General features: G+C 36.9%; 1 protein-coding gene across 3 annotated transcripts in view; it reads left to right on the top strand.

Annotated features, from left to right (window-relative positions):
* RNGTT (RNA guanylyltransferase and 5'-phosphatase) overlaps positions 1-23246 on the top strand; it is a 250178-nt gene that overhangs the window by 30020 nt on the left and 196912 nt on the right. For all 3 annotated transcript variants that reach the window (XM_030859487.3, XM_030859485.3, XM_030859481.3), the window contains one exon: positions 1030-1131. In XM_030859487.3, coding sequence (XP_030715347.1) covers positions 1030-1131 — 102 coding nt within the window. The remainder of the gene's footprint in view (positions 1-1029; positions 1132-23246) is intronic.

Below are 23246 nucleotides of genomic sequence, written 5' to 3'. Positions count from 1 at the left end.
GGTGCACGGGCTTAGTTGCTCCGCGGCATGTGGGATCAGGGCTCGAACCCGTGTCCACTGCATTGGCAGGCGGATTCTTAACCACCGCCCCACAAGGGAAGTCCCACTGTTGCTGATTAATGTTTTAGTTGCCCTTATCATTTTATTAAGAGAGAAGAGGTGAAACTTGAATGTGCCTCATTTTCCAGTTTTTCTGTCATCAGAAACCTGGGAGAATCAGCTTTAAATATGCTCTGCCCCTTACCATGACTTGAAGATATTTGTCAGACATTTCATGGGAGAGGATTCAAGAGAGAGTTCACTGCTCGTTGCATTCAGGTCTTGGTCTATGGTCATTTCTGTTGATCATTGCTATCTGTGGCAGAAAATTGTAATACAGCTGGAACATGATGAAACAGGATTATTGTTAAAAATTCCTAATATAAAGAACTTTTGGACTGGTATACATACAGATCAATAAACTAGAAATAATTTTAACTAAAAAATGTAAATGATGAAGTGCTATCAGTTTTAGTATTCTGTTAAACCCTTGTCAGTGTACTTTAATCTCGACCTGAATTTCTCCTGTTCTGTCGCTTCTGGGTATCTTTTGAGGAGAAACTTGCTAACCCTGCAAAGTTATGCCAAGCTGGCAGTGTCGTGATGGAGGAATATGGGGTCTAGAGCAATGTAAGATAGTCAAGGCAAGATTTAAACTTCTTCCTGAAGTAAAAGACTTGTAGATATACAAAGACTTGTAAACAGTATGTGCTTTACTGTTTAGATCATGTGTATTAATATTTAAAAATTAGTCCGATAGTCATAGTTTGCAGTGGCAGTTATGATCCTGTTAACTTGAGTTCTAAAATGTCCAGAAAATGATAACCTTTTGGTAGCATTTTTGTGAAAGCTGATATTATTCCAATTGACATTAATCTCATGATAGGGAAAACATTGTGCTAAATGTGTGATTCAGGTGAGCTTGGTTTAAGGCATGTATTGCTTTGTATGGACACCAGCCATAATAGTAATATAGTGTTCTTCTTTAAGGTCTGGATTCCCTGGAGCACAGCCTATTTCCATGGACAAGCAAAATATTAAACTTTTGGAGCAGAAGCCATATAAAGTAAGCTGGAAAGCAGATGGTACGCGGTAAGTTAGATTTCTTAAAAAATTGACTAATAACCCGAATGCTTGAAGAATATTGCTTTGTTGTTAGAGAAGGTTTGTACTCCTGGGAGTGACTTGAGCAGCAAAATAAGCATGTTTCATATATCATATAGTTTTTGTTTTGTTAGTATTCTTAGCTGTGTACTACAATTATAACTCTCATTCTGCTTAATTTTTGGTTTCAGAGTTATGTTAGTTTGACATGAATCTATACCAAATTTAAATCTGGAAGTATTTTTTCTTAATAATATTGTGCTTTTTGGTATGCTTGCTGCCTGCCACCTTGTCTTTAATGGTGTTGGACACTTCTAAAATTAACAGATGTATTTTCAGTTTATAATCTAAAAATTACCAGGTCTCCTTGATTCACTCTGTATTTTGTTTCTTCGATAATTTTCTTTTTCTCTTGATCCTTGCTAATACTTTTTGTAATTTTATACACTCTTAAGGTAGTTGTATTCTTATAACAAAGCTTAGCTTCAAGTTTCATATTCCTACATTTAAAAATATTTATTAGTATTAAAGCATAAAGTTGCTTCCTCAATAACATTAAACTTTTTCTTTCTCTTTTGTAATCCATTTTTTATAGCTTTGCTATATTATTTATTCATTCAGCAAATGTTATAATAATTGAAATAACAGATTAATATAGAACTCTTATTAACTTTTTCGTAATGAAGAAAATGTTTTAGAATAATTAGGAGTGCATGTATATATATGCATGTATGTATATATAGTATATGCATATATGTATATATATACATGCAATGTATACATATATACACATATATGCACATATATGTACATATATAGATATTAATATAGAAGTCCTATTAACTTTTTCATAGTGAAGAAAATGTTTTAGAACAATTAGGAGTGTATGTATTATATATACAAACACACACATATAATTAGAATAATGAGGAGTGCATGTATATATATACGCACATGCACACACATGTATGTACACTTTAGTTTTTTTTCCAGATTTATTGAGATATAATTTGACATGACATTATGTAAGTTTAAGGTGTACAACTTGTTGATTTGATGCACTTATATATTGCAAAGTGGTTACTGCTGTAGTGTTAGCTGACATCTCTTTCACTTCTCATAATTACCATTTCTTTTTTGTGGTGAGAACATTTACGATCTGTTGTTGTAGCAATTTTCAAGTATGTAATACAGTTTTTTTAACTATAATTACCATGTTGTGCATTAGATCCTCAGAACTTATTTGTCTTATAACTGGCAGTTTGTACCCTTTGACCAGTACCTCCCCATTTTCCCCACTCCTTAAGCTCCTGGTAACCACCATTCTAGGCTCAGTTTCTATGAGCTTTTTAGATTCCGCATATAAGTGATATCATACAGTATCTGTCTTTCTGTCTGACTTATTCCACCTGGCATAATGCCCTCAAATTCTATCTATGTTGTCACAAATGACAGGATTTCCTTCTTTCTCATGGCTGAATAATACTCCATTGTGTATATATATCTATATATACATATATATACATACCACATCTTCTTTATTTATCTATTTATTCATTTCTTGGTGGATACTTAGGTTATTTTCATATCTTGGCTATTGTGAATAATGTTGCAATGAAAATGGGAAAGAAGGTATATCTCTTTAAGATCTGCTTTTCACATTTTTAATTTTTTTTTTTTTTTTTTTTGCGGTACGCGGGCCTCTCACTGTTGTGGCCTCTCCCGTTGCGGAGCACAGGCTCCGGACGCGCAGGCCCAGTGGTCACGGCTCACGGGCCCAGCCGCTCCGCGGCATGTGGGATCTTCGCGGACCGGGGCACGAACCCGTGTCCCCTGCATCGGCAGGCGGACTCTCAACCACTGCGCCACCAGGGAAGCCCCCTGTGTTCCTTTTTTTTTATCATGGAGAAGGGAGACAAACAAGGAGTGATTAAAAGTCAATCAGAAGCACTGTTTACTGATCTAAAGCTATAGCGGATGATATCTGGTAGTAAACTGGTTAAAAAGAGAAAGTAACAGAACTCATTTTACTCCTTCTCCAAGCCCAAATCTGACTTGGACCCCCCATTATATAAAACAGACAAAAGTGGGGCTGCTTTGGTTGGTGAACATTTTGGGGCAGCATGTGGGGTTACACTCTGGGTGGTCTCTAAGGTCACCATGGAACTTTTTTAGGGCAGCAGTTCCCAAACGCCATTGGTTGTTTGGGTTATGTTATCATCATGATTGTATTACCATCATATTAAGCTTGCATTAAAAAAAAAATTTAGAGATCCAAATTCAGTAGACCTTAGTAGGCTTTGAGAATTTGTGTTTTTGAAAGCAGCCCTAGCTGATTCTGATTTCCAGCCAGGTTCGGGAGCCATGGCCTTTAGTGCCGGTTGAACACAGTTTAAAAATCAGTGACTAAACCAGAGAAGTGTCTAGCCAGCCACTGAGTTAAGGATACAGCTGAGAATTTGTCCATTAATTGATTAAAGGAGATTCATGTAAAATGTTTATTATTATGGCATTCAATAAACGTTAGTTATTGGTGTCATAGTTTAGGAAAATCATTTTTACATGATAACCAACATTTGGTTTCTCAGAATACATTCAGAATTCTCTTAGGGTGTGAGTTAGTTATCGTACAAGAAGAAAAGTAGGTATAGGACAAAAACAATCTAATATTTTTAAATCAAACTTTTGAGATACATGTCAGCTAGTCACATCTTTAGGATTTACTAAAGGATAGAAAGTTCCTTTAAATATTAGTTTCTTTAATTAAGCTACTTATCAATGTGAGAGTTACTACTTTTTAATAGAGGTACTATCTCTGAAATGGTACTTAAGGATAAAAATCAACTGAATTCATTACCAAATCTGGCTAGAGAACTCTTAGAGCTAAACGGATATAGGTAAAACCTCTGTTGCAAACATTGGTGCAATCCCTGATTAGAATTTGGGGTTGCCCATATTCTAGGGGTAGCAAGCATCTGGAACTTCGAAACATTAAAAAAAAAATCCTTTTTTTGTTAATATTTCTAAATACATATATTTTAAAAGAGAGCTAGGCTACAGGACCCAAATATATGAGAATAATAATATTTATTCATACAGTCAGCAAATATTTATTGAACATCTACCATATGCCAGAGGTTTTGCTGGACTTAGCAGGTAATTAGAACTAACCTGTTTAATATGATTATTTTTATTTTTTAATCTTAAGATGAGCATTTTCCGTTTTTAGAACATACTTTAAAAGATAAGCTGGGACGAAGTGAGAGAGCGGCATGGACTTATATACACTACCAAATGTAAAATAGATAGCTAGTGGGAAGCAGCCGCATAGCACAGGGAGATCAGCTCGGTGCTTTGTGACCACCTAGAGGGGTGGGGTAGGGAGGGTGGGAGGGAGATGCAAGAGGGAGGGGATATGGGGATATATGTATACGTAGAGCTGATTCACTTTGTTATAAAGCAGAAACAAACACACCGTTGTCAAGCAATTATACTCCAATAAAGATGTTAAAAAAAAGATATTAATTGCTGCCAAGATAAAATTGTTTGCTCTCTTTTATTGAGGCATTGGACTGTTTCCAGTTTTTTCTTTTATAAATAACTCCTTATACCCATCTTGATATAGCTTATGATGAAAATAATATTACTTGGATAAAGAGTATGGAAACTTCTAAACTCCTTGATACCTCTTGCCAAAAGTTGTACGTTACACCCCCAAACACTGTTGCCTGAAAGAGCCCATTTCACTGCATTCTTGGCAGTTTGGGGTAGTTTCATTTAGTATAAATAATAATGTGGCCAGGTTGACAGTTGGGAAATGAAATTTGTTATTGATTTAATTAGCGTTTTGGGAAACATCAGTCGATTACACAAGTTTCTTTTGTATTTTGGCTGTGGCACAAATTATATTTTAACAGATAACACGTATTGAGCACTTAGGTATACTAGACATCAGTCTGAGTATTTTATACAGAATATCTCATGTACTGTGCACAACTCTGTGAGGTGTAGGTACTATTATTATCCTCCTTTTATGAATTAGGAAAATGAGGCATGTAAAGGCAAGTGAGTTTTCCAAGCCCGCACAGTTATGTTAGTTACAGGACTGGGATTTGAATGTGGGTGGTCTGGCTCCAGAGCCTAGGATCTTTACCATGGTCTTGCTTTATACATGTATTTTTTCCTGTGTTGCCAGATATTGTCTTCATTATTCTTTTTCACTATTTCTTTGGTTATTTTTACTGTTTTACTCTTATAGGTGAATTTTTATCTTAAAATACGCTTATTCTGGTGATGCCTTCCTTATATAGGGAGAGGAAAAGTTCTCCCCGTGAGAACTTTTATCCCACACCTTGGGATGATCAATGTTAAGAGTTGGAGGTTTGGTTCTCTGGACTCTATGCCTCCAACTTCCTGCCTGCTGCCGCCTTCCCTCACTGCCTGATCCTCCATATAAATGGATACCATATATGCTGTTCTGTTATAAACTATAGAAAACTTTATCAGGTTTCCTTCAAATCGCTTTGTGATGGTAATTGGAATTGCATTGCACCTTTCACGTAATGGGAAAATCAGTATCTTTGCAGAAATAATATTTATTGCTTTAGTAGATAACTATGAAGCTACTATAGGAGTTAGAAGGTCTCAAAGATGATACAAGACACTGTGTAAACAAAATACAATTCCTGCCCTTGAAGCAGCTTTAAGATGCAGTAAGAGATGTAGTAGAAGTATGTATAGTACAAAGCAGAATAAATAAGGAGAGGTAACAAAGAACTGCTAAGGAGCATTACTTGATATTCCATATGAAATATGAGTGCTCATTTTGATTTTAGGAGTATAATAATGGGTGTCCTAGATGGTTGTTTACCTTTGATAATGGAATAAAGAAGAGATACAGACCCATTTGTTATTTAGTATTGCATAGTGCTACGACCTCACTGGTGGACATTTGCCCCGACTCCCATCTCAGCTCTAGAGCTATCTCTTGGATGAGATGTTAAGAGGATTTTCATACTTATTTTTTCATAATTCCACTATCCTTTAAGAAATGGTTATTTGCTCACATGCTCTAGTCCATTATGTGTGATTGTAGAAATGCTAAGTACTAGAGAAAACAAATCTGTTCCTCTCTGTGAATCAGTGAAAAATTGTTTGAAAGAATTGTAATTGATCTTTTAAGAATGTGTGCCCTATACAAAAGAAAATCAAAAGTAATCAGCCAGGTCACGGGGCAAATGTAAAATAAAACAAAGCCTTTGGAATATTTCTTCTGGTCTTCTCTTCTCATGAAGACTGATTGTTTTATAAAAACAAAATGATTTTCACACCTTTCAGCCCCTTTGATAATGTAAGTGCTACCCATACCATTTTAAGTGGCTTTAACATTTTATTCCAGATCAAGGTAAATCTGAGTAATCAATGTGGCTTTTTACTCTCTCCCATGGAAGACCAGGTAAAAGGATACTGTATTTTACATACTTAACTTGTGCATGGCTATGAAGTTCTAAAAAGCATAACCTGTAACATTCATGGTAGTTAGTGCAAATGAATATATCATTTGATTTTATACTTTGAAGTGTAATTATACTCTGTATTCTCATTATAAACAGAGCTACTTAATCTAAAAGTAACTAATTAAAATAACCAACAGAGGCTTCTTAGCCTCAGAACAGATAGATTCATGAGATTTGTTAACCAGTATTGGAACTAATTACCTGATTTGTGCAATGAATAGTAATTTTGCAGTATTCTGTTACCTTGAAAGATTTTCGGATCCTCTTAATTAGGTCAAGATCAATGAATATGTCTATACCTTACTAAACATTTTCCATTATTAATAGTTGTGAGTTTTTCTAACTTGGAATATATATATATATGTAAAATGTCTTTTTTTTGGTTTCTTTTGTGATTCTGGTCACAAAATGAAAAAGTTTAATGAAAAAATGATAGTGACTTTAAAAATACTTTTCCTCATTATAAAATTACTTTGTATTCATTGTGGAAAACTTAGAAAGTGAAGATAAGGAAAAGAAAAAAATGAAAAGCAGCCATAATCTCACCAGTTAGAGATGTTGCTGCTAATGTTGGTGTGTCTCTGTCTATATATATCATTTTGTTAAGTGAAAATGAATTCATTCCACAGTATTTTTTGGTGTATATTATGTATGCCAGGTACCATTCTAGATGCCGGGCATTACAGTGGTCCCTGCCATAATGGAGCCTCTATTAGGGGAAATATGTTTTCTACTTAAACTGTTTAGTATCTATGATTTTTAGTTTAGTAATCTGCTATTTTTTTTTTTTTTTGGCGGTACGCGGGCCTCTCACTGTTTGGCCTCTCCCGTCGCGGAGCATAGGCTCCGGAGGCGCAGGCTCAGCGGCCATGGCTCACCGGCCCAGCCGCTCCGCGGCATGTGGGATCTTCCCGGACCGGGGCACGAACCCGTGTCCCCTGCATCGGCAGGCGGACTCTCAACCACTGCGCCACCAAGGAAGCCCAGTAATCTGCTGTTTTTAATTAATGCTCCTAAATATTTTTCTATTTTATTAAACATTTTCCTATTCGAGGACTAAAATAAAATTGTTTATTAAGGTAATCCTTGTTTATGGTTAAATAAATCAAGTAATACTGGAGATCCCTTCCATATCCCCTCCTTCTGTCTATCAGTATTACTCCCTAAAGGCAACCACTTTTTTTTTCCCACATTATTGCGATATTTGCTTTATTGTGGTGGTCTGGAAATGAACCCGCAATATCCCTGAGGTCTAACGCAACTTCTTTTAACCTTTTTTTTCTTTTAATTTTTGAATTTAATTTATTTTTTTATACAGCAGGTTCTTATTATTATCCATTTTATACATATTAGTGTATATATGTCAATCCCAGTCTCCCAATTCATCTCACCACCACCACCCTCCCCACCACTTTCCCCCCTTGGTGTCCATACGTTTGTTCTCTACATCTGTGTCTCTATTTCTGCCCTGCACACTGGTTCATCTGTACCATTTTTGTAGGTTCCACATATATGCATTAATATACAATATTTGTTTTCCTCTTTCTGACTTCACTCCACTCTGTATGACAGTCTCTAGATACATCCACATCTCGACAAATGACCCAATTTCGTTCCTTTTTATGGCTGAGTAATATATGTACCACATCTTCTTTATCCATTCATCTGTCGATGGGCATTTAGGTTGCTTCCATGACCTGGCTATTGTAAATAGTGCTGCAGTGAACATTGGGGTGCATGTGTCTTTTTGCATTATGGTTTTCTCTGGGTATATGTCCAGTAGTGGGATTGCTGGGTCATATGGCAGTTCTAGTTTTAGTTTTTTAAGGAACCTCCATACTGTTCTCCATAGTGGCTGTATCAATCTACATTCCCACCAACAGCGCAAGCGGGTTCCCCTTTCTCCACACCCTCTCCAGCATTTGTTGTTTGTAGATTTTCTGATGATGCCCATTCTAACTGGTGTGAGGTGATACCTCATTGTAGTTTTGATTTGCATTTCTCTAATAATTAGTGATGTTGAGCAGCTTTTCATGTGCTTCTTGGCCACCTGTATGTCTTCTTTGGAGAAATGTCTAGGTCTTCTTCCATTCTTTGATTGGGTTGTTTGTTTTCTTTAATATTGAGTTGCATGAGCTGTTTATATATTTTGGAGATTAATTGTCCGTTGATTCATTTGTAAATATTTCCTCCCATTCTGAGGGTTGTCTTTTCATCTTGTTTGTTTGTAGTTTCCGTTGCTTTGCGAAAGCTTTTGAGTTTCATTAGGTCCCGTTTGTTTATTTTTGTTTTTATTTCCATTACTTTTTTTTTATACTTATTTTGTGGTTATCCTAAGATCTCTAAATAATATGTTTATGTTGCTGTTTATTAATTAACTTTAGGTGAGTTCCTAATGTGGTCATGAGGATGTGGCTTACCAGTACCTCTGTTCCCACCTGTCTTTTCTTCTAGTTTCTCATCATAGGTAAACTATTATTGTTAGTTCTCTTTATCAATCATGCCTGTATATTTAATCTTCCCTTTATCCTAATAACCCTAATGTAGTGTTTCTTAAATCTTGTTAAGATGCGGACTTTAGAGTTCTCTGTCTTCCATCTACTTCTGTTATGTCAGCTCTAACTTTAATATTGTCAACTCTGTTTACATTTACATGCTGTTTGTTAAACATAGGGTTTTGTTTTATGTAAGTGTATGGTTGTTTTAAATGGTGAAAAATACTTAAATTTTTTTTTTCTCACTGGAACTATCATTTAGATTAGTGGAAAGGAATAGATTTCCTTTTTCATGGCATGAAAAGAAATCACTCTGATATTTCAAACACACAGGAATTTAATACATAGAATTGGTTACAAAGGCATTGAGAGGATGGAGAAGCCAAAGGGTCACCTGGAGTTCAGCAGGCTGCTAGTGCCTCTGGTTGGAGCCTGGTTAGCACTTGCTGCCCAGGTGCTGGAGGAGGTAATATACTGCCTGTCTGGCCGCTGCTCTGGGACCACTCACCACTGCTGCACAGCAGCCCTTCCCAGGGGGCTCTCCCCTAAGAAGCTGTGCCGTCGTCTGGTGACTGCTGCCTTCAGTGCTGCTACAGATGCTGCCAGAAGCAGATCAATAGGTTTTTCCCTTCCTCTTTTTTTCTAATCTCCTTCCAGAGAGCTGGCAGGGGAGTCTGGGAAGTGTTATATTGCTTACTTCTCAAACCAGGATCCACTGAGCACACAACTGCAGGGATGGAGCTGACCACCAAAGACAGCCAACTTGCCCAGAGTTCAAAGTCATGCCTTCTCTGCCACATCAAGTAGAATGTTTCTGTTGTTGAGTTTAAATAGGTTCTTTTTTACTCGAATAATTGCCTTTACCCTATAATCAAGTTTTTTCAAGGTTTTAGTCATTCTGTTTCTTCTTTCAATTACTTTTTGTTATCCCAAAGACTTCTCTTTTAGAGCCTTCTATGATTTCTAGCCTGTGTATAAAGCTCTGGTCCCAACTTTTATCCTGGTTGGATGTAGCTTTCTGGATTCCATGTTTTTCTTCCCCTCAGCTTCCTTCCTTCCTTCCTTCCTTTCTTTTCTGTCACTTTGCAGGGATACCTCCTTAACTCACTTCCTAAGAAAGTATGTACAGGAAGTAACCCATAAGCATGCTTAGGTGTATGAACATGCTGTTGCTCTTGTCCTGAATTTAGTAATTTGCTTGTGTATAAAATTTTAGATTAGAAATGATTTTCCCTAAGAATATTAAAAACCTTACTTCAATTTCTTCTGTTAACCTCTGCCACTGATAAAAGGTGTGATATTATTCTGATTCTAGTGCCTTGGAAGTGGTTTGCCCCTGGAAACTTAGAATTTTCTCTTTATTCTTGTCCTAAAATTTCCCAGTGATGTCTAATTATGTGGGTCGCCATTGCCCCCCAACCTTCCCATTCATTGGTACTTGGTGATCTCTTTGAATCTGAAAACCTGGGTTCTTCCATTCAGGGTAATTTTATCTTATCTCTGATATTTTATTTCCTCTCTCTCTCTTTTTTCTTTTTTCTCTTTTTTCCTTCTAGACCTACTGTTGGTTGTTACACCACCTAGATTCTTAGATTCTTTTTCTTCTCTTATCTTTTCTGTCATACTTTTTATCTCCTGGTCTCCTTTTCAGTTTTCTGGGAGATCTTCTCATTTTCTTTCTATATTTCTAATAAATTACTAATTTCAGTAATTACGCTTTTAAATTTCAAGAGTACCCATGCATTTTTACTCTCTGCTTATACCTTTTTATGCCAACCTGTTCTTAATTTATGGACATGATAGAGTTTTGAATCTCTTACGAGAATACTAATTGGCGGGTATAGAGTTACTTTCTCTTAATCTTGAATTATCTTTCTTCTTCATGTTTCTGGTTTTCCTTAAATGTGCAGTGATCCTTGGTTGGCTGTTTGCATTTAAAAATGAGGCAGAAAAACTGCTTGGAAGAAATTCTGTGAACGTGGGCTGGCTTTGTCAGCTTGAGACCTTTGCTTTATGATAAGCGGTTGTGCTGGAGGATCTTCAGTCCTACTGCCTGGAGAGGTCTTTTACTTCCAGGCACCATTACCCACGTAGTTACTTTACCTCAGGGTTTGGTTCAGTTTCTTTAGAGAAGGGCCCTCCAATTTTATTGATTGATTGCTTAGGAGTTGGTTAACCTGTATGTCTTGTCTGTGAGTTTTGGTGATTTAATTGTTTTACATTAGTTAAAAATAACCAATTTCTCTTTTTCAGTCCCTGTTGTCACTCTCGTTAGTTGATGTTTCTGGGTCTGGATTTTCTTTGGGATTTTGCAAAATAGGCTGCTCCACTTGTAGATGTTGCTACTTTTGTGCAATGCTTCTCAGCACTTCTCCATCGATTTCTTGTCCAGCAGAAATTTATTGCCATAGTTCATCCAGTGATGGTCTTCCCTCCTTTCCTTCATTATCTTCATTGTTGTGTGTTATATTAGTTATCTATTCCTACCCAACACATTACCTCAAGATTACCCCCTCAAATTTAGCAGCATAAAACAACAAACATTTATGATCTCATGGTTCTGGGGAACAGTTTAGTTGGGTCGTTCTGGCTCAGTGTCTCTCAGGAGGTTGCTGTCATGCTGTGGGCCAGGGCTGCCGTCACCTCGAGGCTCCACTTCCAGGCTTACTCTTGTGGTTGATGGCAGGCCTCAGTTCTTTGCTGATTGTTGGCCTGAGGCCTCCATTCCTTGCCTTGCAGGCCTGGGTGGGGAGGAAAAACTTGTACCCACTGTGTTTAGTGTTTGGGAGTTTGCAGATTAAACTGAGGAAAGAAGAGGAAAAAAGTTTATTCATATGCCTGTGGGAGTGCACAAAAGAAGTGATGTGCTAAATGACTAAAGTTAGGGGCATATATATATATACATACACATACACACAAACACACATAACTTAATAGGGGAAAGGGAATGGAGACAGAAGGCTTCTGTGGGAAGAACAAATGGGTTACTTTAGGAGAACCTATGTTTAGGATAACAACAGGAGAGAAGAAAGTTTATGATAATCTGATAATCTTTGTTATGCTGGTGTGATTGATCTTTTCCATCTTCTTCCTGGCTGTAAAATTCCCCCAGAGAGGGGTTTTAAGATAGTTTCACTCTCAGTCTCCTTCCTGGGAGTGAAGCTGCTCCAGAGAGGTGATTTATGGTGGCCTCATTCCCAGAAGTTTCTGCTTTTAGTCAAATAAGGGAAGCTCTGGGAACGCTTCTTTCTGCATCTCTTGAATCTCAAACATCTTCAGTTTAAAGCAGTCTTCATACTAACTCTGGGGTTCCATGTGGTTCTCCACAGCTGCCTGAATGTCCTTACTACATGGCAGCCAGCTTCCCCCAGAGCAAGTGATCCAAGATATTTCAAGATATCCAGGATGGAAGTAGTAGTCTTTTTATAATCTAAGCTAATCTCAAAAGTTATTTACAGTCATTTCTGCCATATTCTATTTGTTGGGAGTGAGATACAAATCCAGCCCACACTCAAGGGGAGGGAAATTTAGCTCCACCTCTTAAAAGGAAGTGTATCAAAGAGTTTGGGGACTTGTGGACATACTTTGAAAACCACCAGATGGCTTTATACTTAAAAAAAAAAAAAATCTAACTTTGTTATTTTGATAGTGTCTTAGGAGGAAAAGGAGCCATACTGGATCATTGTATTCCATTGTATGAATGCACCATATATATATATTTTTTTGTGGTACACGGACCTCTCACCGCTGTGGGCTCTCCCGTTGCAGAGCACAGGCTCCGGACGCGCAGGCTCAGCGGCCATGGCTCATGGGCCCAGCCGCTCCGCGGCATGTGGGATCTTCCCGGACCGGGGCACGAACCCGTGTCCCCTGCATTGGCAGGCGGACTCTCAACCACTGCGCCACCAGGGAATCATAATTTGAGAAATCCTGTGTGGTTGAAAATTTAAATTGTTTTGAAATTTTTGCTTTTATAACAAACAGTACTGTGATAATATTATTCTAGGTAACTTTTTTCATATGAGTAATTATTACCTGATAGTTCATTATAACCACTTATTGCTCTATTCTGTATGCTCTAGAATGCATTTGTGGGAATACACTCACATACTTCTTTTTTAATGTGGACCATTTTTTTTAAGTCTTTATTAAATTTGTTATAATATTGATTCTGTTTTTATGTTTTGTTCTTTTGGCCACAAGGCATGTGGGATTTTAGTTCCCCAACCAGGGATCGAACCCACACCCCCCCATTGGAAGGCAAAGTTTTAAACACTGGACTGCCAGGGAAATCCCTACACTCACATATTTTAAAGTAAATGATTAAATATTTTTGTAGCGTTTTCTGCAGTGATATTTAAGGCCCATGTTTTGAACTAGTATTTTTTTGTGTGTGTGGTACGCGGGCCTCTCACTGTTGTGGCCTCTCCCGTTGAGGAGCACAGCCTCCGGATGCGCAGGCCCAGTGGCCACGGCTCACGGGCCCAGCCGCTCCGCGGCATGTGGGATCTTCCCGGACCGGGGCACGAACCCGTGTCCCCTGCATCGGCAGGCGGACTCTCAACCACTGCACCACCAGGGAAGCCCTTGAACTAGTATTTTTAATGATTTATTAAATAGATTCATCACCAAAAAGTTTTTTTCCAGTCACTTTTGGTTTAGTTTTGGCATTTTATGACTGCACTAGATGGCAGCAGAGGACCAGCTTTAATTCAGGCTGCTTTTGTGAGGCAGTAGAATTCTGTTACCCAATGCATTGTACATCTAATACATCCCAAAATACTAGTTTGGGATTATTAAGAATTTAGTGAGGATTAGTGGGATCATGTATACAACACTACTGAAAGCATAGCAGTTTTGATGATGTTGCCATGTTCTTTTGTGCATTGCATATGAATTATATGACTATGTCATTTTGGACCTATTTTTGTAAAAATGATTTTGCCACATTAAAGTCTCCGAAAGTGTTTTGTTTGCTTCAGGAAACTGATGTTCTTATGTTGGAATCTCAGAAAATGAAAGAATGATTTGAAGATTCTCTCTTATCTCATATGGGTTTTGCTCTCAGTTGTTCATGTTGGGAGCAAAGGAGTCTATAGAAAAACTTTGTGTTGGAATGTAACTCTTCTGTTTTAGATAGTGAAATTTTGTTCATAAGGGTAGAACAGTCATTGGACTTGTACACGGTATATGAAGAATAGCAATTTTGATATATATGCTCCAATTATATTTTGGGAAAGAAATTTCTATAACTACATGCTTTTGTTTTTTAAAATTATACATCATATAGTATCTTTACTTTCTTTAGGAACTATATTCAGTGTTTGCATGTAATCTGATTCCCAAAAGGCATTAGTATCTGTGAACTTAGGTAAAGAAATTGAAAATGAGTAATTCTGACAGCTCTTTTTTAAATTGTGAGATCTGGTTTGAAGATTTTTTTTTTCTATTATTTATTTATTTTTTTGCGGTACGCGGGCCTCTCACTGTTGTGGCCTCTCCCGTTGCGGAGTACAGGCTCCGGACGCGCAGGCTCAGCGGCCATGGCTCACGGGCCCAGCCGCTCTGCGGCATGTGGGATCTTCCCGGACCGGGGCATGAGCCCGTGTCCCCTGCATTGGCAGGCGGACTCTCAACCACTGCGCCACCAGGGAAGCCCTGGTTTGAAGATTTTATATGCAGCCCATCTTAGAACAGTATGTTCCTGGCTTTCAGCCCAGCTCTGCTGTTGCTGCTGTTTTTGTGGGCAGGTGAGCCTTTCTGGACAAATTTTTCTTTCATAACATCTTAGACTAGAAAATTTAATTTTTAAAATATTTTTGCCTGGGCAGAGAATTAAATTGTCTCCCCATGAATTATTTAAAAATGGCTTTTAAGACTTTTAAGTGTTATATTAGCCTGATAAAATGTAAATGTAGCTAGAGGCACAGAATACAGTATATATAATGAGAACAAATAAAATTGCTCCTTAAATTGTAAACTTTAAGCAACTGCACATTGAATCGACTCTGTGATCTGGCCTTGGTAGTTGCCTTAATATGACGAGTCCATATTATATTTAATTTTGTAATCTCAGAGGTTAGGTACTGTATTTAGTATTTAGCTGTTGACATTGTTGCATCTAGACTTTTTCCCAGTAATTTTATGTGAACATGAACAAAGACCAGTGGAAACCAGTTAATTTCTAATAGTGTGGTTTATTAAACATTTTGTACTAATAAATTGGGAAATTAAGTCATTTAAAACATTTGGTGCATATAGATATAATTTTATGTACTTATATTTCCCTATGTGCATAAAGCAATATTAAATAAAATCAGGCATCTTTGTGTTATGCATCTTCTACATGTGTTTTTAATTATCTTTCTTAAAAGTAACCTAGTGGTGCTATTAGTCTATTTATACATTTAAAATAAATAATGGGGTTTTTATAGTAAAATATGTATGGTAAAGTATAATATCTGTGTTAAACATAAAATTATTTCAAGTTTCTTGTAGATTAGGTCTTTCCCTTTCAGTAAAATAATTAAGAAAAAGATTCATTGTTATATAGAAGAATTAAGATACACACAAAAGATGTTGCTTGTTTTATAAAATTTCTAATTTTTGACAAGTTTTAAATGGTAGCTGTTCTGATGATGTACTTGGAGCCACCAAATTAAGTATCTTAGTGTATGGTCAATTTCTTTTTTTCTTTTTTTTTGTGGTCAATTTCAATAGCAATAAAGTTTTGAGAGGAAAATTAGTTTGTACCTATTTTATTTTATTTTTAGTATATTTTAAGATTGTCTAATTTTTTTTTTTATTTTAATTTGGGAGTATATCTAACTCCAAAGTTTTCAGGTAAGAGGGATTGTGAGCCTATGTTAGGTATTCTGCATAGTCAGTAGAATCATGGACATATAAAGGTAATAATGTAATAAAATTCTAAAAAACAAAGATACTTAAGTATGTTAGCTTATAAAACAGGTCTGTTTTTGAGAAGCAGTATAGTATAGTGGTTAAGAGCTTGGGTATTGAAACTAGACTACCTGGGTTCAAATCCTGAAGTACCCATACTTACTAGTCATGTGACCTTAGGAAAGTTATACAACCCCTGTAACTCCCAACCTGCCCATCTGAAAAATAGGGATAACAATAATAACTACCTCCTAGATGTTACAGGATTAAGTGATTTCATCTAAAGCATTTAGAATAATGCTTAACATGTAGGAAGTGCTTGGTAAGTGTTGTTGATAGTTACACCTTCTACCAAATTAATAGATTCCTTAAAATAAAATAAACCGAACTCTAACTTTCTAAAGAGAAATTCCATAGTCATGGTAAAGTCCTATTTTTAAAATTTGAACCTATTTATAAAAAGAAAATTTAAGACATGTTTCATGCCCTTAAATGGGTGAAAATCTAATTGTGATATTAAAATGGGAATACATGAGAGAACAATGTGAAATATAATTTCCTATAAATGATGTGACATAGACTCTGGAACGTAGGCATTCTTAGGAGGAAGATGACTAGTGGAGAGTGAGTAACATGGGCAAGAGGAGTAGCACAAAGTCATGAAGCGGAAACAGCCTGTCTGAGCTAGACTGACCTAATAGTTGCTGTCAATCCAGAGTCTTTGTTAAGTTCTAGCCACTGGGCAGTACGGTGCTTGGACTAAGGAAGACAATTATTGTACTGGTGGCTGGTGAAACTGTTATTAAACATGTCAAGAGTTTTAAGGATTTCTGAGCCATGAGTTTTTGATTTAAATTTTGACTGTTACACCAACTCCTACTTCTTCTTGAGTTGTTGTTAGGAAGTTGTAAGGTGGGAGATCCTTTACCTCAATCATCTTGAAGTTGAAGGCCGCTTGGGACTGCTGCATCAGTAGGTTAGCCCAGTGGCCTTTGAGGTACTTAGAAGAGCTGTTTTTTTGGAATACAGAGTATGGCAAGAGAGTGTTTTTCATAGCGATACAGAAGGCAGGGAAGTGAACACTTGAGGAATAGTTGCTGTGGAAGGGGAAGCAGCCAACCTACTTCTGTGACTGGAGGAAGAAAGAGGTAATGTCACAGAGAGCCAGCCAACCGAGACTCCTCAAGGGGGTTTCCTGACAGGAGGCACAGGAAGCCCCTATAGCAACACTTGTTTTTTTTTAAAGGAGTGGTTTTTTTTTTTTTTAAAAAAAATTAATTAATTAATGTATTTATTTTTGGCTGCGTTGGGTCTTTGTTGCTGAGCGCGGGCTTTCTTTTTAGTTGGTGACGAGCGGGGGCTACTCTTCGTTGCAGTGTGCGGGCTTCTCATTGCGGTGGCTTCTCTTGTTGCTGAGTGTGGGCTTTAGGCGCAAGGGCTTCAGTAGTTGTGGCACATGGGCTCAGTAGTTGTGACACACAGGCTCTAGAGCGCAGGCTCAGTAGTTGTGGCGCACGGGCTTAGTTGCTCCGTGGCATGTGGGATCTTCCCGGACCAGGGCTCGAACCCGTGTTCCCTACATTGGCAGGCAGATTCTTAACCACTGCACCACCAGGGAAGCCCCTATAGCAACACTTTTTTTTCTCATTTTCAGTTATGCTCAAGGACGATTAAGTGAACCTTTTTGGGGACCTTTGTGAAAGCTTTTATTGAAAGTAGGTTATATTGGCATTCATTCAGCTAGTGTAGGCAACAGTGAGTTTCAAAAGTTGCAAAATGTAAAATGTGAAAAATAGAAGACTGGGATTGGAACTAACTTGTATCTTGCTTAGTCTTCTTTCTCTTCTCTTTTTAATCCTCTGCTCCTTTTACCCTAGTCAGTATCAAAACAATATTTCTGTAACTAAGAAGAGAGGGAAAATCTACTGACTATAACTTTTGAACAGGCATTTTAGTGGAAGCTCTTTTTTTTCATGTTTCTAAAAATTTTAATTTATTTTTGCTTATTTTGGCTTCTGTTGTTTGGCTTTTCTCTTTTCCTTTGCAATTTGAGTATTAAGGATGGTTAGAGGTTATTTAATCCAGTGCTTTTCAATTTAATGTGCATATGAATCGCCTGGGGATCTTGTTAAAATGTAAGTCTGATTCAGTGAGTCTGGGATGGGGCCCAAGATTCTGCATTTTTAACAAGTTCCCAGGTGATGCCAGTGCTACTGGTCCAAGGACCACACTTTAAGTAGCAAGAAACTATTCCAGTTTCTCAGGATGAGGATACCAGAGAGACCATGTTTGTTCAATGGCCTATACCTAATTAGCAGTTGTAGGCTTGAATTTTTTTTTTTTTTTTTTTTTTTTGGCCACGGCACTTGGCATGTGGGATCTTAGTTCCCGACCAGGGATCTAGTCCTCACCCCCTGCAGTGGAGGCGCGGAGTGTTAACCACTGGACCACCAGGGTAGTCCCTTGTATTTTTTAATGTGACCAAAAGCCATATTTCTGAGCATAAGGAAATAGTTACAAACCAAGAGAAATCCTCCTGTCCCCCTAATTAGATGGAACTCATTTAGCCAGGGTTATTCAGTTTGAATCTTTAAGATGTATCTTAAGATTTTTCTCTTGCTAACCTTATCACTTTTGAGGATTTGAAGAGATTGATTTATCCAACTGTGTCTGTATTCAGTTATGGTTTTAGAGTTCTTGGATTTTGGACTTTAGGTGACCATTAAGAAAAACATTTAAATGAACTTAGAAGATATTAAAAAATATCTATATTGTATTCAAACCGAGTCTTTGAGGTAGAAGCATCTTGCTGTAGAAGGGTAAATCGTTATGTTTTTATTTATGTAAGTTGACTATTAACCTATACTTTATTTTCAGACAGTTACGAACTGGTGAAGGTAATATAACCAGATAGTTTTGTGTCTTTGGTAGTGCCTGTATGAATACTTTTTGTTCTCACTTGCATTTGAATCTAGCCTGTTTTTTCTTGTGCCTTAAGTGCTGTTTGGGTTTGTCGCAGGGCTGGAGGTGGGATATATGTGTGTGTGTGCACCTGTGTGTGTACACACTACTTGGGTGAAGTGGTACTACATTGTAAGAACCCTTCCAGCCCTTTAAGAGTCCATAATTCTCTAATTCTTTGTAGATTGGTGGAAAGGAGGAGGGAACATACTCTAGCCCACAGAAGTGGCACTTAGCAAGATGCATATTGCTGGTAGCAAATAATTCAGTCCTGATTTGACAGTTCTTTTCACTAGTTGAAAGGTATGCTTTTATATTCTACTTCTTGCATTTCCGTAAACTCTGTTGATTAGTTGATCTTATAAACTTGTACATAGAAAGGGACTTGATCAGCTACTCTTACTGTTATGATAATTCTTATGTTTCTTTTAAGCTGCTAAGGGAAATATGAACCCATGTAGATTTAATGTATTATAGATACACACACACACATACACACACTTTAAATTTGGCCGTACTGTGCGGCTTGTGGAATCTTAGTTCCCCGCCAGGGAATGAACCCGCGCCCTCAGCAGTGAAAGTGAGGAGTCCTAACCACTGAACCGCCAGGGAATTCCCTTAATTATAATTTTATTTAAATTATCCTTTTACTAATTTTTATATAATGAGCTAGATTGTGGGACAAAAACATGGTAATTTTCCATTATGTACAATACCTTTTGGAGTAATTGTGTATTTATATATACTATTATTGTTAGTAAATTTTAAGAAGCTGTTTCAGTACATTGGAATATTTTAGGCTCAGGTTTGTTTTTATCATTTTAGTGTTTAGGAAACAGTTTTCTAGACAGATTGAGAGATCCACCTGATTCAGGTTCTTTGATTTGAGCTCTTTGAGTTATTGCTCACTCAGGTAGTGCAGCTTCTGATTTTACAAAATTGTCTTGGGTTACAGCTCTTCATAGAAAAAAGAAATAAGGAACTACTTACTGTAGTTCTTGCCTGCTTTTGTGTAAAGATGCATATAAGCTTGAGTTTGTGGGCTGTGGGTAACCTTCACAGGGAATTACCTATGGTTTACTTTTCTGCACTTCAAAATTTTTGGTTCACTCATCTCTTTTTCCTCTCTGTTCAGAAGAGATGTCCTCTTCTTCCCTGCCTACAGGAAATGAATCCTTTCTGTCTTATCCAGACTTTGTTTATTAATGACCTTGACTCTTTTTTGGATTGTGTAAAGTAGTAGTCATAGTATTAATAACAATGATATCCAGCCTTAATTAAGTACTTACTATGTGCCCTGGACATAGTATAACAATAACTTACATTTTATTACCATGTGCCAGGTACTGTTCTGTATTCTTCATATATTAATTCACTTAATTCTTTTTCTTTTTCATTTTTTTTATGGTGGTAAAATACCCATAAGATAAAATTTACCATCTTAACTATTTTTAAGTATATAGTTCAGTGGTATTAAATACATTCATAATGTGTGCAAACATCACTGCCATTCATGTCCAGAACTCTTTTCATCTTGCAAAACTAAAACTCTATACCCTTTAAATGATAATTCCCCAGTTCTCCCAGCCCCTGGTAACCATCCGTTCTACTTTTGGTCTCTCTGATTTCTCACTACTCTAGGTACCTCGTATAGGTAGAATCATACAGTAGTTATCTTTTTGTAACTGGCTTAGTTCACTTAGCATAATGTCCTCAAGGTTCATTTGTATTGTAGCATACTTCAGAATTTCCCTCACTTTTTAGGGCTGAATAATATTCCATTTAATATATATACCACATTTTACTTATACATTTGTCTGTCAATGGGCACTTGGGTTGCTTCTACACTGTTGCTGTTGTGGATAATGCTGCTTAGAACCTGGGGGTACTAACTCGTTTAATTCTTGCAACCAGCTTAGGAGGTGGAGACTTTGGATGAGGAAACTGCATCTTAGAGTAGTCAAGCGATTTGTGCAAAATCACACAGCTAGGAAGAGCCTGTCTGGGATGAATGTTTTAACCTCCATAGTGGACTCCCACATATCTTTCTATGTTGGTGCCTTCTGTTTTGCCTATAGATATCTTCCCCCCTATTTACTATATATTAATATATAATTTATGGTATGTAATAAAATACCTCTATAACTAATGTTCACTAATGAACAACATATAGTATATTACTTTATCTTTTAACATGTGTTGCATTTTAGCTGTAATTCAGCTCAATTAAAAGTAAAGTTGAAATTCCTTGAAGTGAACTTTAAGGCTCCCGCTTGCTCCCCGTATGCTTCTCTTCTACCAGAGGCAATTCTTTTTTGTACATATTAGATTTATAATTTTTAGAAAACTTGGAGTGATAGAGTGATTTGAATAGGACCTGTTATTTAGAGTATAAGAGATTTCATGAAAGGGAGTTTTGAGTAAGAGTTTGAAGATAATGTATTTTAGGACAAGGTATAGTTTTACACATCCATAGGCTTAGCAGTAGGCATGTACACATTTCTGAGCAGTGGAGGATGGCAAAATGAGAAAGGGATAAGACAGTTGCACTTCTGAAGTTAAAGCATATACCTAGGGACTTCCCTGGTGGTGCAGTGGTTAAGAATCCGACTGCCAATGCTGGGGACATGGGTTCGAGCCCTGGTCTGGGAAAAGCCCACATGCCACGGAGCAACTAACCCTGCCTGCCACAACTACTGAAGCCCTTGCGCCTAGAGCCCATGCTCTGCAACAAAGAGAAGTCACCTCAATGAGCAGCCCATGCACTGTGATGAAGAGTAGTCCCTGCTCAGCGCAACTAGAGAAAGCCTGCATGCAGCAAAGAAGACCCAACCCAGCCAAAAAATAAATAAATAAATTTATTTAAAAAAATAAAGCATATACTTAGGAGTTGGACAGTTAGAATCATGTTATAATATTTGATGAGATTTTTGGTTACAGATGCCTGCCTATTTTTTAGTGGTCTAGATGGCAAGCACTGATTGAATCTGATGTTACAGGCTCTGGAACTGGAATTTTTTCCCCAAAGCCCATAATGATAGCACTGGTACCATTCATACTCCATGAAAACAAAGTAAGAAAATTAAATTTTTAAATTGTTGAGTGGTTTGGAAGACTTTTACTCTAAATCTTATTATATACTTGATTATTTGTATTACGTATCATTAATTCTGTGGAATGGGAGGGAGGACTCTAGAAGCTGATAGTGGGCCCTACACCTGCCAGATTCTTTTCGAGTTGATTTTTAAGCTTGCACAGACTAAATCTTGCTGGTTGAAGGGGTTTCTTGAAACAGAAACATCTATGCTTTAAAATTTTTTACTATTAATAGAAGTAGGCATACATGATATTTTAATGAGAAGGCTTGGAGGATTTGGGATTTTTTTTTTTTTTAAATGGTAGATACCCCTGGGTCTTCAAGATTTATTTGCGATGAATTACCCAAGTTGAAATAAAAGTCTTTTGACTGATGATTTTTCCATAGACAAAGTTTACCAAGTACCAAGCTTAAACAAAACTCAGATGAACATAACATAGTGGAAAATTTGCTGTATAAACAACATATAAAATAAAGATGACTATGCTTAAGTAGGAGACAGTTAAGTGTTAGCAAACTGTTCAAATGTTCAGTGGCATGCTTTTGACCTGCATTTAACATACAATTAACATTCTAAGATCAGAGGCTGATTAGACAAGTTTGACAATTAAATTTGTGTGGAAGTGAATGGGCTTTGCAGTTTAAAATTAAATAATACACGTTGTCTGTTTAATTACTGTTGTATGTATATAAGTGATCACATAATAGAATGAAGCTGTGGGCTTAAAGTGAATTTAAGACTATAAAACTTTAATCACATCTGTTTTATAACTTTAAATTGCTGTGATATGAAGATTAAAAAGGAGCTAATCGTTTTGAAGAAGTCTGCTCTGCGTATAGGATCAGTAAATCAAGATGATAATACCTGTTAGGTTGGAATCTTTTATAATGTTGAATGAAAATTTTGATAGTTTTTGATGAAGAGAACTGTGTCTTCACAGTTATGTGAAGAATATGTTAGGACTGTGTCTTCATTTCAGTGATTGTTAATAGCAGAAATAAATTTTAAAAAGGTTAGGTGGCGGTAGTGTTACTGTTTGTGTGTATGTTCTCTTTAATTTGTTAATGTGAAAATAAGAATGACCTTAATATGAGTTCTTTGAGTTTCTGGGAAGATAAAATAAGGTAAAGCTG

Source organism: Globicephala melas, chromosome 14 (assembly GCF_963455315.2).
Source record: "Globicephala melas chromosome 14, mGloMel1.2, whole genome shotgun sequence".
NCBI lineage: Eukaryota > Metazoa > Chordata > Mammalia > Artiodactyla > Delphinidae > Globicephala > Globicephala melas.
The sequence above is the reverse complement of the archived record's forward strand: the minus strand, read 5'-3'. Positions and strand labels throughout refer to the sequence as shown.